This window comes from Enhydra lutris, unplaced genomic scaffold (assembly GCF_002288905.1).
Source record: "Enhydra lutris kenyoni isolate GAN:26980312 unplaced genomic scaffold, ASM228890v2 scaffoldscaffold86, whole genome shotgun sequence".
In the NCBI taxonomy this organism is placed as follows: domain Eukaryota; kingdom Metazoa; phylum Chordata; class Mammalia; order Carnivora; family Mustelidae; genus Enhydra; species Enhydra lutris.
The window spans coordinates 5981162-5995601 of NW_019154170.1; the positions used below are offsets into that span (position 1 = coordinate 5981162).

General features: G+C 64.9%; 1 protein-coding gene across 3 annotated transcripts; it reads left to right on the forward strand.

The window, feature by feature from the left end:
• Positions 1-1037: 1037 nt before the first annotated feature.
• LOC111161685 (mediator complex subunit 16) lies at positions 1038-13854 on the forward strand. Of its 3 annotated transcripts, none has more exons than XR_002641538.1 (14): positions 1038-1129; positions 3001-3179; positions 3925-4032; positions 4375-4544; positions 5244-5675; positions 6183-6288; positions 8290-8445; positions 8546-8757; positions 9387-9593; positions 9818-10028; positions 10389-10522; positions 11112-11304; positions 11585-12440; positions 12694-12756. XR_002641538.1 is itself a non-coding variant. In XM_022525493.1 (14 exons), exons 1-14 carry the CDS (start codon positions 3047-3049, stop codon positions 13308-13310), a joined length of 2487 nt encoding a protein of 828 aa, XP_022381201.1. In that variant the 5' UTR covers positions 2826-3046; the 3' UTR covers positions 13311-13854. The 3 variants fall into 3 exon arrangements, 2 of the variants coding, with proteins under 2 accessions (XP_022381202.1, XP_022381201.1); XM_022525493.1 differs by lacking the exon at positions 1038-1129 and adding an exon at positions 13184-13854 and having other exon boundaries at positions 2826-3179; positions 11585-11801; positions 12694-12774; XM_022525494.1 differs by lacking the exon at positions 12694-12756 and having other exon boundaries at positions 11112-11651.
• The last annotated feature ends 586 nt before the right edge of the window (positions 13855-14440 follow it).

A 14440-nucleotide genomic window follows, 5' to 3' on the forward strand; every position in this document is an offset into this window, starting at 1 on the left:
GGAAGCTGGAAGTCCAAACTCCACCTGCGGCCGGGCCGGGAGCTCCAGGGGAGGGTCCTTTTGCCCCTCGGGGTCCCGGTTTCCTTGGCTTGTGACCGCCACATGGCAGCCCCGGCCTCTGTCTTTTCCTGGCCTCCCCGTGTTCCTTCCCGTCGGCTTCCCTCTGCGTGTGTCTGGGACTGGCCGGGTGCCCCCCAGGACGTCCTCAGGCTGGGTTCGTCCATCGGGGGTCCTTGCCGGCCAGGCGGCTCCTGCCTGCGGACGCCGGCCCCGGTCCCCCTGCTGGGCTCGCCGGTTGGCTTCTGCCCCGGGAGGCTCTTTCCCTAGCACGCGCCGTCGGGGGCGGTGGGCGCTGGGAGCCGGCCCGAGGGCAGGTCTGTGTCGGTGCCCGGACATTCCGCGGGGACGCTTGCCTCCTCTCGCCCGGGGACTCACTTCTCCAACTACCGAGGCCCGCGGGGGCCACGAAGGCCGGCGCTCCAGGCGGTCCGTCGCCGGCTCCCCCGCCGGGCAGACCGTGGGGTCTCGGCCGGGGGCTTTCCGGAAGGGGCGCCGCGGCCGGTCCCGCTGGGTTTGCGCGCGCTGCAGAAGGTCCCACGCGGCCGCCGGAAGTTCGCGTCCCGGGACGGAACAAAATATGGAACGCTTCACGAATTTGCGTGTCATCCTTGCGCAGGGGCCATGCTAATCTTCTCTGTATCGTTCCAATTTTAGTATATGTGCTGCCGAAGCGAGCACGCTGGAACGGTCCGCCCGCCAGGTATTTATAGTGCTCAAGATAAATGACTTTACAGAGAGGGTGGATTTCCTAAGGAAAGGGTCAGCTGCTTATTCTTTTTCCTTTATCCGCACAGCATAGAGAATAATGAAAGGGAGCCTTCATTGGAGTTGAAAAAGTGTTTATTGTTCCATCAAATACAGCTCTGGTGGCCGCTGGAACGCTATCAAAAGGCCTATGCAAATGTACCGGAAGCGGGGCGGAGTCACCGCCTTCCCAGAAGTCCCTGGGAAGCGGCCGCGCTGCGCGGGCAACTCGCTGGTCCCGGGGAAGATGGCGGCGCCGGAGCCGGGGAGCTAGGGCGAGTGCGGGCAGCGGCTGCCCGCTCGGCTTGGAGTCTGGGCCGGCCTGGTGAGCGCGGGGCTGCGGGGCCGGAGAGGTCGGCTCGCCTCCGGCCGGCGCCCGCGGCCGGGGGAAACGCAGCCCGGAGAAGGCGGGCCCGGGGCGGAGCCCGCGGCGGTAGAGGGCGGACCTCGGGGGGGCCTAGGGCGCTGGGCACGCGGCCGGGCCGCGGGCGGGGTCTGGGGTGGGTGCGGAGACTGGCGCGAAGCCTGGGGCGGACTGGGGGTGGGGCACGGAGAGCCGGGGCCGGCGTGGGGGGACGGGACCCCAGGGTAACGGGGGGTTGGGCGGGGCTCCGGGAGGGCCCGGGTCCGGCGGCGCGCGAGGCGCTGGGGGTTTGGGATGGGGTCTGAGGGCTTAGGCCGGGCGGGGGCTCAAGGGACAACCTGGGAAGCGGAGATCGTAGGGGATGGAGGCTTTGGGGGCGAGACTTGCAGACTCGCAGGGGCTTGTGGGCGGGGCCTGGGTGTCCCCGTCAGGACCTGGGGGTGGTGACTGAGAAAAACGGGGCGGGTCGGCCTCGGGGCCTCCCCGGACTGCCGTGAGGGAAAGAACAGGAGCCCATGCTCGCTGCTGGCGCGGGGAGGGCCGTGGGGAGGCTTCACCCCTGGGACCGTCGTCCGCCTTCCAAGTCCCGCCGCCGCTTCCCCTGGAGGTGGTGTCCTCGCGGCTCTAGCGCGTCTGCCCACGGGCCCTGCCGCGGGACAGACCCCACGGCCCGCCTCGACGCGCACTTGCCGCTGCCCTCTTCGTGCCTCCACCCCGTCCCTGCCTGTGCGCTCCAGACCGCCACAGAGGTCCTGTTCCAGTGTGGGTAGCTCGCGGCCCTCTGGGGGCCCCCGCCCACTGGGGTGAGAGCCTCCAGGGCCCGGTGGGACTGGCCGCATCATCTCCTGCCCCCACCTTGCCCCTTATCCCTTCGCGCATCTGCTCCAGCGCGAGGGGCCTCTTGGCCACTCCTCCAACATCCGAGGTGCCGCGCACCCTCAGCGTCCTGGCGCAGGTGTTCCCTTCGCCTGCCTGCCGTGACCTTCCCCCAGGCATGTGCGAGTCTGGCTCCCGAACTGCTACGCTGGGGTGCTATTTTCTTGATTAGGTCTCCCTGTTCCTCCATGTTTGTTTATTTATTTATTTTTTTTTAAGATTTTATTGGGGTCGCCTGGGTGGCTCAGTCGTTCATTGTCTGCCTTCTGCTCCGGTGGTGATCCCGAAGTCCTGGGCCTGAGCCCTGCGTGGGGCTCAGCGGGAAGCCTGCTCCTCCCCGCGCTCCCCCTGCATGTGTTCCCTCTCTCGCTGTGTGTCTCTCTGTCAAACAATAAAATCTTTAAAGAAAAAAGAAATAAAAAAATAAAAGATTTTGTTTTTTAAATAAGATTTATTTATTTACTTATTTGACTGCAAGATCACAAGTAGGCCCAGAGGCAGGCAGAGAAAGAGGGGGAAGCAGGCTTCCCGCTGAGCCGGGAGCCCGACTCGGGGTTCCTCCCAGGACCCTGGGACGGGGACCCGAGCTGAACGCAGAGGCTCAACCCCCTGAGCCACCCAGGTGCTCCAAAGATGTTATTTATTCGAGAGAGAAATCACAAGTCAGGGGGCAGAGACAGAGGGTGAGGGAGAAGCAGGCTCCGCACTGCGCAGGGAGCCTGTCATGGGGCCCATCCCAGGACCCTGAGATAGGATGCCAGCTGGAGGCAGACGGGTAACTGACTGAGACCGCAGGTGCCGTCCCTCCATGTTTAAAATGCAGCTGCCCTTAACATGGCACACGAGACCCTAGGGCAGGGGTTGGGTTCCTTTCATTACCTGGGGTAAGCCAGCACGCAGCGTGGAGCTTGGCGTCCTGCGGGCACTCAGTGAGTGTCCGTGTCAACCTCCCTCAGGAGCTGCTGACCGTCCTCGGTGTGTGACCTGTGGCCTGTAGGCACGATGGATCTGGCTTACGTCTGTGAGTGGGAGAGATGGCCCAAGAGTACCCACTGCCCGTCAGTGCCCCTGGCCTGTGCCTGGTCCTGCCGTAACCTCATTGCCTTCACCACTGACCTTCGAAATGATGACCAAGGTGTGTCTCCTTGCCCTCCAGCCCAGCACCCCCATCCCTGGTGTCCTACTGGGGGGCCTCTGGGTCTCCAGGCCTGCCTGGGAGCTGCTCCTCCCCCATGGGGGCCCTCAGGCTTTTCTCCCCTGTCACCGGGGTTGGTGAGGACCGTAGCCTCACAGGTGTGCGCAGGACAGATGCACTGTGCTCCTGCATCTGGTGCTGGGCCAGAGTGGGGGAAAGACCCTGGAATCACCCCTTTGGGATGGAGCGGAGCAGGGGTGTGTGGTCCCCTAGGGCTTGGAGACTTGATGCCCAGTTTTCCAGAACTTACATGTCATTATCTTGCTTTTGGAAGCCTCAAAGTCACTTTGTTGGGACTTGTTTTCTGTCTGTTGTTAAATACTGTGTGCCTGTTAGAAGAAATTAAAAAAGCAGAGAAATTTAGCTTAAGGAAAGAAAGTCACGGAGAGATACCCACCGTTAGGGTTTGGAGGTCATCTTCTTCCAGTCCTGTTTTCTGTGTCTCTTTGAAAAAACGTGACCACGCTTGTAGTCACAAGCCTGCTTTGGTCTCCAGAGGGAACCCAGGAACACAAAAGCCTGTTCTGTGCTAGCACTGGGGCCGTCTACATGGTCAGCAGCAGAGCAGCCCCCTGTCGTCCCCATGGGTGGGATGTTCCCTGGTTTCCTCCCTGAGGCCTCCTGGGGTCATCAGAAGCTTCAGGGTGTTAGGGCTGCTGTGCTGAGCATGCGCGGCCCCCTGCAGACCTCACCCGCGTGATCCATATCCTGGATACGGAGCACCCCTGGGACGTGCACTCTGTCAGCTCGGAGCACAGCGAGGCCATCACCTGCCTTGAGTGGGACCAGTCAGGTGAGGACGGGCCAGGGGTGGGTGGTCCTGAATGGCTGAGGGAGACAGTGGTGCTCACCCTTGATCCTGAATCTCAGAGTATCGTGCTCTGTCTTCTGGTGACGTCCCCAGAGCCCACACAAGGGACTGGAAGCCTCAACCTGCGGCTTTGTGGCCACTGCTGTTCACATTCCCCAAGGGCACCCTTGTCCGGAGCACGCCTTGTGCCCCTCCCCTGCTCCACTGCTGCCAGGCCTGCTCCTCCCAGACCCTGGTGCACTAGCGGCCGCTGTCCCAGCCCACCGCAAAGGTTGGTGACCATGAAGGTTGGTAAGGCAGGTTTGCTCCCCCCACCCCCAACAGGCTCCCGGCTCCTGTCGGCCGATGCCGATGGGCAGATCAAGTGCTGGAGCATGGCAGACCACCTGGCCAACAGTTGGGAGAGCCACGTGGGCAGCCTGGTGGAAGGAGACCCCATTGTGGCCCTGTCCTGGCTGCACAATGGTGTGAAGCTGGCCCTGCACGTGGAAAAGGTGGGTGTCCTACCTGAGCAAGTAGGTGCAGTAGGTGAGATTATTCACCCTGCTTGTCTACCTGCTCCTCTTGATGTGGCTCCTCCTCTCCCACCACCAGCATCCTTTGGTTTCTCTAGTCCTGGGCCCAACTTGTGCTTGCAATCAAGCCATCAGCATCTGCGTCTTAAGTGAGCCACCCATTTAACTGATGGCCACTGTCCTCAGTGAACCTTTCACTTAACTGAAAGCTGCTGTCCTTAGTAAACCACTCATTTAACTGATGACTGCTGTTCTCAGTGAACCTCCCATGGTTGGTATGCTTAGGGAATCATCAATCATTGATGGTTGGTTCTCAAAATCCAACCCACTGGGTTTTTTTTTTTTTTTTTATGGTTTTATTTATTTATTTGATAGAGACACAACGAGAGAGGGAACACAAGCAGGGGGAGTGAGAGAGGGAGAAGCAGGCTCTCTGCTGAGTGCTGAGCCCGATGTGGGGCTCGATCCCCGGACCCTGGGATCCTGACCCGAGCTGAAGGCAGGTGTTTAACAACTGAGCCACCCAGATGCGCCCCACCCCCTGGCACTGTTTAATTCAGTGCTCCCAGAGCAGGGTTGTCAGGTCACAGAGGGCAGAGCCTTTAAAGCTGGTCAGGACCCTTAGCTGGGGTTGGGATTGGCAGTAAACAGACCCCGTGCTCCCTTCTCCCCCCATAGTCAGGTGCCTCCAGCTTCGGGGAGAAGTTCTCCCGCGTCAAATTCTCACCGTCACTGACGCTGTTTGGCGGCAAGCCTATGGAGGGCTGGATCGCAGTGACAGTCAGTGGCCTGGTCACCGTGTCTCTGCTCAAGCCCAGCGGGCAGGTGCTAACATCCACGGAGAGTCTGTGCCGGCTGCGTGGCCGTGTGGCCCTGGCTGACATCGCCTTCACTGGTGGTGGCAACATCGTGGTGGCCACTGCGGACGGCAGCAGCGCCTCCCCCGTGCAGTTCTACAAGGTGTGCGTGAGCGTGGTCAGCGAGAAGTGCCGCATTGACACCGAGATCCTGCCCTCGCTCTTCATGCGCTGCACCACCGACCTCAACCGCAAGGACAAGTTCCCCGCCATCACCCACCTCAAGTTCCTGGCCCGCGACATGTCGGAGCAGGTGAGGCCCTGCCTGGGGGGTGCCCCTCCAGCTGCAGCAGCAGAGCTCCACACCCTTCTCGTCTCAAGCGCTGGGGTCCGGGGTCCGACGTGGGCCTCACAAGGCTGAAACCCCGGCGCGGGTAGGGCTGGTCCCCCTGGGGCCCCAGGGAGACCCGGCTCCTGCCCTTCCCTGGCCCGTAGCCCCCGCTTCATCCTCCCCGCCAGTAGCACGGGGTCTGCCCGTCTCTGGGACCCCCACCTGCCCTCTGCTTCCCTCTCATGAGGACCTGGTGAGGACGCCGGGCCCCAAAGCCTACAGGTCCCGGAACTCGGGATGGGGTCCTCTTCGGGGACATCTTTGTGGCCGTTGGCCAGTGGTCACCCAGGGCTCCAGTGTAACCACATGTCAGTGAGGCCCCCAACTTCGTGAAGCTCTGATAGTTTCTGTGGCTGCACCCCTGCTTGCCCCCAGGGCCGTGTCTGCCGTCCCAGCCGCACCCTCTTGACCGGCTGCTGCCGTCCCCAGGTGCTCCTGTGTGCGTCCAGCCAGACGAGCAGCATCGTGGAGTGCTGGTCCCTGCGGAAGGAGGGGCTCCCGGTGAACAATGTTTTCCAGCAGATCTCACCTGTGGGTGAGTCTCCCCATTCCCAGGGGCACTGGGCTCCCAGCACAACACGTGGGAGCTGTTCTGAATGGCTGCACAACATCGGCCCGCGCTGCCCTCTTCCTCCCTGCTCTGCGGCCGCTTCATTCCTGTCCTGGAGAGCCTCCTGTGCTGGGGCTCAGACGTGAGGTCTGCCGGTCAGCCCACAGGCAGGTGGCCTGACTGCCTCATGTCTGATGCTTCCTGCAGCGAGCGAGTACCTGCTTGAGGGAACAGCAGTGCAAAGGTCCTGGGGTAGAGGCCAGGAGCTAGAGTGGCTAAGTAAGGGGGGGCACAAATGGGCACTGCAGCAGGAGTGGGGGTACCTGCAGCCCCCTGGGCCACAGAGGGCACTTAACCCTAAAAACCACAGACTCCTCCAAAATGTCTGGTCTGTGGTGAGGAGACTGGGGCCCAGAGGGCGTGACCGCGTCCACTTGGAACATACCTACTGGCTCCCCTCCCTCTCCCCTGTCCCTGCAGCCACATGGAACTCCAGTGGCTCCAGATGGCAGCGCCCCCCCTCACCCCCCGCCAGTGGACCCTGGGACATGCTGGCCCCACTTGAAGCCACAGAGAAGTCAGGAAAGCCCCTGGATGTCCCCCCCACCCCGGGGCCCACAGAGATGATTTCTAGTAGATGCGAGCTGGGCTCTCGGCCGATGAGCGCTAATGGAGCCCAGAGTGGCTGGCTGTGTGGGGGCTACTGCATAGGAACCGCTGATGAAGCTGTGTCGGGGGCCCCACGGCTCCTGCCCCCCCCGGGCAGTTACATAAGCTGCACACCGTGGGGCAGAGCGATTACCGTGAAGACTGTCCCAGCTGCCCTGTCGCCAGACCCCGCGAACTTGGGGAGCTTGTCGGTGGTGGACGGGGCCCCAGGTGTGTGTGGCCCCCTGCCCTGTGCAGACAGTGACCAGCCCCAGGGCCAGCCTGGCCATAGCCATGACCTAGCATTTGTGCCCGATCGGGTGCAGGCGGCTCGGCAAGCTGCCTGGATGCCGCTCAGGTGCTGTTCCCCCTCTGTTGTCCCTGTTAGGTGCCGGATTGCCCTCCGTGGCCTTAGGCAGTCTCAGTGCTCCCTGGGCCTCAGTTTCCCTGGGAGACAGTGCCTGCTAGGACTCCCTGCCTGGGCCCGTGGCGGGTTTATAAATTGTGACAATCCGTTCAGGGTGGAGTTCTCAAGGCAGAGCAGCGGCAGGAAGAAGCTGTGTGATCGCTGTCACCGTGTGGCAGACCAGCCCTGAACTTAGTAGCTCAAAGCGCAGCTCTGCGCTCTGCTGGGAGGGCCGCCTCTGCTGCTCTGCCCCATTGATGTGTCTGCTATCACCCGCCAGATGGCTTGGGCTGCTGTCGGCTGGGCCCCCGGTCTCCCTCTGTGGCACGCGTGTCCCTGCAGGCTTGCCCCGGCGTGTCCCAATGCAGGCGCACCTCATGAGTCTCTGCCTGCATCCCGTTTCCCGATACCCAGCAGCCAGCCCAGATGCACGGAAGCCACTCTGCCCGTCGTCGGGGCTTTCATCACCAAGGGTGTGGGCGCGAGGGGCGCCGATCTGTGGCACCTTGACCGTCCGGCTCAAGCCTCGTGAGGCGGGTAGAGCTGGGGTCCCCCTGGGACCCTTAACGTCACAAGAAAACCCCACACAGGCTGGCCAGGTCTTGAGGGGGTTGTGTGGTGGCGGGGTCTGGGGTGTGGTCTGTCTGTTGGTGCGTTGGCTCCTGCCAGGGGCACGGCAGCCTCACTCCCATCAGCCCCGTCCTCGCCGTCCCGTGGAGTCCAGGGCAGGAGCGGGTTGGTTCAGCTGCTGTCCCAGGCCCGTCGTGAACCGTGCAGCTGGCTGGGCCGTGGAGCGCTCTGAGTGGTCACTCTGGGCCGGGACCCCATGTGCGGGGCCAGGGGCTGGGGGTGGGGGGCCCCAGCCGGGGTCTGGCCTGCTGCATGTCTCATCCTGTTTTGCTTTCCTGCCCACTCCCTGCCCCCCTTTGCAGTCGGCGACAAACAGCCCATGATCCTGAAATGGCGGATCCTGTCGGCCACGAACGACCTGGACCGCGTGTCCGCCGTGGCGCTGCCGAAGCTGCCCATCTCACTCACCAACACCGACCTGAAGGTGGCCAGCGACACCCAGTTCTACCCCGGCCTCGGTACCGCCCCCCTTCCTCCGGGCAGGCCCTGCCGGCCCCGACTGCTGGCGAATGTCCCCGGCCCTCCGCCCGGCTCAGCCGCCTGTGCTCCCACACACAGGGCTGGCCCTGGCCTTTCACGACGGCAGCGTCCACATCGTGCACCGGCTGTCGCTGCAGAGCATGGCTGTCTTCTACAACTCGGCCGCCCCACGCTCTGCAGATGAGCCGGCCATCAAGCGTCCGCGGGCCAGTGGCCCCGCCGTCCACTTCAAGGCCATGCAGCTCTCCTGGACTTCACTGGCCTTGGTCGGCATCGACAACCATGGGAAGGTGAGCTGTGATGCTCTCTCCTGGCGGGGGGGGGGGGGGGCGTGTGAGGGGCAGGCCCCCAGGACTGCGGTCCCTGCTGCTTGGTTGGCAGGAGGTTCCTCACTGGTAGGGTGGGGCTCCTCCGGCCCCGGAGGTCTCAGAGAAAGCTGCAGTGTGGTCTGGGGCGCAGAGTAGGTGCCCTGCCAGCAGGAGCCGTGAGGACGGTGGTTCTCCACCGCCGGGACGCAGGTAAGCGACCTGTGGCTCTGGGGCCTCATAAGAGCTCCCTAATCCTTGCTCCTGGGGGCCTTGGCCTGGCTGATGGGCATGCTGTACACGCTTGCCCTCCACCCCGGACAGATCAGTTTCTGAGCCACTTTTCCTCATGCCTCCTGCCTGAATCCACTTCCCTGCGGCCCCGTCCTCGGCGTGTCCGTGCGGCAGGCCAACCAGTGGGCCTCTCCTCGCCAGAGGGGGTCGCTTCCGGAGGACCCCCCCCCCACGGCCAGAGAGTGGATTTGAGAGGCCTGCCGAGGGGCGTGGGGGGCCTGGGGTCACTAGGTGTGGGGCGGGGCCCGGGTCCCCTCCATTGCTCCCCTCCCTGCCTGAGGGCGCTGTGGGGCTCGACCCTCATCATTGGCTCCCCCCAGCTGAGCATGCTGCGCATCTCGCCGTCCATGGGCCACACGCTGGACGTGAGCCTGGCCCTGCGGCACCTGCTGTTCCTGCTGGAGTACTGCATGGTGACGGGCTACGACTGGTGGGACACGCTGCTGCACGTGCAGCCCGCTATGGTGCAGAGCCTGGTGGAGAAGCTGCACGAGGAGTACACCCGCCAGAACGCCGCCCTGCAGCAGGTAGCGCCAGCACGCGGCCCCGCCCTCTGGGAACCGGAAGCCCCGCCCCCCGGCCCTGCGCGGGCGGCCGCCTTCCCCCCTGGGGGCAGGAGGTGGTGGGCCTGCCCCGCCCGGCTGCCGCTCTACCCTGCTGTGGCTGATGCTGCTTCCCGGGCCCCTGGGGGGAGGGGAGGGAGTGTCTCTGCCTGCCAGCTGCTCCCACCGCCCCCCCCGCCCCCACCCAGGTCCTATCCACCCGGATCCTGGCCATGAAGGCCTCACTGTGCAAGCTGTCCCCCTGCACGGTGGCCCGTGTGTGTGACTACCATGCCAAGCTGTTCCTGGTGGCCGTGAGCTCCACGCTCAAGTCCCTCCTGCGCCCGCACTTCCTTAACACCCCCGACAAGAGTCCTGGTGACCGGCTGACCGAGGTCTGCAGCAAGATCACCGACGCAGGTGGGTCCCGCCCCGGAGCCCCTTCACGGGGTCGTCCTAAGCCCCACCTGAGGGGCGGGGGGTGTGGACCGCCCAGGCACAGGGTGGGGGCAGTCACCCAAAGGCGTGGATGCAGCCCGGCCCTCGGGGCTCATGGCAGAGCTGGGAACCGATGATAGCCGCAGGGGAGCCTCAGCCGGGCCTTCCCGTCGGCCACACTGACCCAGGGTCCTCTTCTTCGAGGTCCGAGGCCTGGGGCGCGGCTCTCCGTGGGTGCCGCAGGGTGCAGAGCCAGGTGTGCCCGTGTCTGCGCGTGTGCTGCGAGCACCGCGAGGCCACGGTGTGCCTGACTGCCCGGGTGTGCCTGATTCCCCGCCCCAGACATCGACAAAGTCATGATCAACCTCAAGACAGAGGAGTTTGTCCTGGACATGAACACGCTCCAGGCGCTGCAGCAGCTCCTGCAGTGGGTGGGGGACTTCGTGCTCTACCTGCTGGCCAGCCTGCCCAACCAGGTGCGGTGTCCCGGGGCCCCGTCCCCTCTGCTCTGCCCCACCCCCCCTTCACCCTCTTCAGCAGCGGCCTGTCCCCTGGCGCCTGACCCACTTTGACCCTCTGCAGTGGCCCCCTTGCGCCCCCACCGTCCCTCTCTGCAGCGGTACCCTGACCCGTCCTCTCCCCGCCCCACCCCCCACAGGCACCCTGCACGGGACCTCAGGGGCATTGAGCTGTGTGTGCACCCACTCTCTCTGGGGGCTTGTGCAGAAGGGTCTGTGCCACACCCGCTCTAATCTCTAACCCGCTCTAACCTCTAACCACACCCGCTCTAACCTTTAATCTTCACCCGCTCTAACCCACAAGGGTGGCCAAATGTGTCTCCCAGCCCAGGTTTAAGTCCTTCGTCCCCCTGGGAGCCATGTGAAGTCCCTTTTTCCCCTTCCCCACATGGGCTGCCCGGGGTGACCACTTTGCCTCCTCCCGGCACCGCGCGGTGGCTTGAGTATGCGCTCCCAATGCCTGTGGCCCAGTGGCCTGCTGGCCCGGGTCTGCCCTGGCCCATCTCCCCGCGCGCCGAGGTGTCCAGCCGAGGGCCTCTCCCTGCAGGGCTCCCCGCTGCGGCCGGGCCACAGCTTCCTGCGGGACGGGCCCTCGCTGGGCCTGCTGCGCGAGCTCATGGTGGTCATCCGCATCTGGGGGCTGCTGAAGCCCGGCTGCCTGCCCGTGTACACGGCCACCTCGGACACCCAGGACAGCATGTCCCTGCTCTTCCGTCTGCTCACCAAGCTCTGGATCTGCTGTGAGTCCCCAGCCCTCGGCTCTCAGCACCCCCGCCACGGCTCAGTTCCGGGCCCGGTCGCCCGCACCCCCGGCTCACACCGGCTTGGGCCCCAGTGCCCGGCACGGGTGCTCTCAGAGCGGCAGCCGTGTGCTTGTCCCAGGGCACCAGACGGCACGTCTCCAGGTGGTGTCCCCTCGTGCCAGACCCCTGCCACCAGGAAGGCTGCCTGGTGCCAGTTGGTCCCGGGGGCCCGTGCCTCCCCGGTGGGCAGTACGTCCCCACGGTCCCCTCCCCACAGGCCGCGATGAGGGCCCCACGAGCGAGCCGGACGAGGCGCTGGTGGATGAGTGTTGCCTGCTGCCCAGCCAGCTGCTCATCCCCAGCCTGGACTGGCTGCCCGTCAGCGACGGCCTGGTCAGCCGCCTGCAGCCCAAGCAGCCTCTGCGCCTGCACTTCGGCAAGGCCCCCCCGCTGCCTGCCGGCGCCGGCGCCCTGCCGCTGGATGGCCTGGTCCGGTGAGTGCCCGCCCTGCCCCGTGGCTCTGCCTGCGCCGGGCCAGCCACTGCCCTCTGGCCTCAGGGACACCCCTGCCCCCTTCTCCATCACTGCACTCCGTCATCTGGGGGACACCACTGTGCCTCTGCTCTGCTACCCCCGCGAGGAGCGTCCATTGCTGCCCTTTGACTCGGGCTCCAGGCCCTGCAGAGCTGGACCATGTGCTGCGTGGCCCCGTGGCTTGTGGCCCACCGTGGATGAGCCTAGTGCGGGCTCTGCAGCGCAGCCGGGGGGACAAACCACGGCCTCTGGCAGGGTGTCCTCAGGGCCAAGGGGCCCCTTCCAGAAGCCCGCCACACGCCACTGCCGTTGGAATGCGCGGGGTCGGCCTTCAGGGCCTAGCAGTACTGCCGGGCTGCCTCTGTCCCCCCTCTTCAGGCAGGAAAGCTGCGTCGACCCAGGGTCGGGCAAGGGCTTCCCCGTTTAGACACTCAGGTGACCGAGAGACTCGCGTGAATTCCCCACGCCGGCTGTTACCTTGGGTGGAAATGTCAGAAAACAGATAAGCCAAAGGAAGACAGCCCTGTGCGGCCCGTCCGGGTGATGTGCTCTGTGAGCTCCGGCGTGTTCCCTCTTGTCTCGCAGGGAGGGACTGCCCTGTGAGTCCGGGCCCCTTTGTGTTTGGGTTTCAAGATAAACTTTGAGAAAAGAGGGGATTGATCACAAAGAGGTTTTAAGTTCAGCGTTCTGGAAACATTCAGACAGACTTAATACCCGGGCAGCCCCACCCAGCCCCCAGGACCCCTCCCACGGGCAGTCCTGTACCGTCCATCACCCCCGTGTCTGCAGCGGCGGGCGCGTGTGTCAGCGGGGGTCTGCCCCGAGCCGCTCACGTGCTCCCTCGTCCGCCAGGGCGGGCCAGCCCAAGGTCGACCACCTGCGCAGGCTGCACCTGGGAGCCTTCCCCACGGAGGAGTGCAAGACGTGCACCAGGTGAGCGCTGCCTGCCGGCCGCTGGGTGCATGGTCTCCGCCCCCCGGGGGGGCGAGCAGGTGTCTGTGTCCTGGTGAGCGCACGCAGCCTGTGCCTGCCCCCGGGGAGCTCTCCAGGTCCGAGAGCACAGAAGCAAGCATGGGCCCTGGACAGATACAACCCTAGTTGTTGGCTCACAACCCTGGACACAGGCTACGGCTCCCAGGGTCCCCTGCTAGGGAGCCGCCAAGCCGGGACTCAGAAGCCCCACGACCCTCGCTCGTTCACTCCGGGGGGGGGCAGTGCCTGAGCTGGGCTGTGAGGGTGTGCGGGAGGCAGCTCAGCGCTGGGGGAGCTGCATGTGCCAGGACCCCGCGGCAGGTGGGAGGACGGCCCCAGCCGGGGCCTCAGCCTCCCGGCTCTGCCCCAGGTGTGGCTGCGTCACCATGCTCCGGTCACCCAATAAGACAACAGCTGTGAAGCAGTGGGAGCAGCGTTGGATCAAGAACTGTCTGTGCGGGGGGCTGTGGCGGCGGGCGCCCCTCAGCTGCCCCTGACGGGCCCTCGCCGGGGACACGACGTTCCATGCTCTCCGGACCTTCACCAGGCGCACCGAGAAACAGCTGTCCCGGGAGTGTGGTTCTCCGCCCAGTCCAGCGAGGTCTGTGCCCCGTCAGCAGACCTGCAGGGGGGACGTGGCCTGGGGGCGTACGTGTCACCCACTGCCCGGTGGGTGCTGCTGTTTTCTCTTCCTCGAAGCCTAACGGTGGCTCCCAGGCGGAGGGACCCCGGCACCCATCCTCCCGTGCCAGGTGGGGATGGAGATGGTCCTGTGGATCCCATGGCCACGGGGAGGACCACAGCACACGCAGTGCCCTCCCTGAGTGCCCAGACCTCCAGCGGCTCCTGAGGAAGCTCCTGGCTCTGAGGGTCCAGGGCGGCCTGGGCCTCCGTCTAGAGTGTGCCGTGCGATCCTGCGGGCTGTTGGGCGTTTGCGTGGGTGCTGCGGGCGACACCAGCAAGGGCACTTGCTTCCATCTCTTCCAGCCGCGCCCCAGTGGTTCTGACCGCAGCAGGCCCAATAAACGTCCCGCCTGCTCACAGGTGTCCCGTCCGTGCGGAGCTGCTGTGCCTCCCTGTCCCTGTCCCCGTTCTGGGCTCTTCTGCCCTCAGGTCTCACTGTCTCGCTGTCAGCGTTCCTTGAGCACCTAGTGCTAATCACGAGGTCCCTGCGAGGAGTCCCGGGCCGGGCGTGGTGGGGGGGCTTCTGCTGATGCCCGTGTCTACCTCTGCTGGTCCTCCGCATCCCCCCTTGATCCTCCCGTCCCCCCACCGCACACAGAGGCCTCTGGGTTTCTGGAAGCTCGGGCCTGGTTCCCCTGGGGTTCTGCCTTCTGTCGACAAGCACTTTCCCCAATTATGTCCTGCTCCACAGCCCCCAGACAGCGCCCTGCCTGTGGAGCGCTAATTGGTTCTCTTGTTCTCCTGCAGGAGGGCTCCGGGGGTGCAGGCCAGGTGGAGGCCCCGGGAGGTAAATGCGTGTATCCGTGTGCTCAGGGCTCCGTGAGGCCTGTTACCTGGCTGGGCCCTGTCGCCCACGAGGGCTGGCTGTCAGAGCTGATGCTTTCTGTGGGGATTTGGCACCGTGGCCCATGCTGGGGGCAGGCGTGAAGGTGGGGAGCTGGCC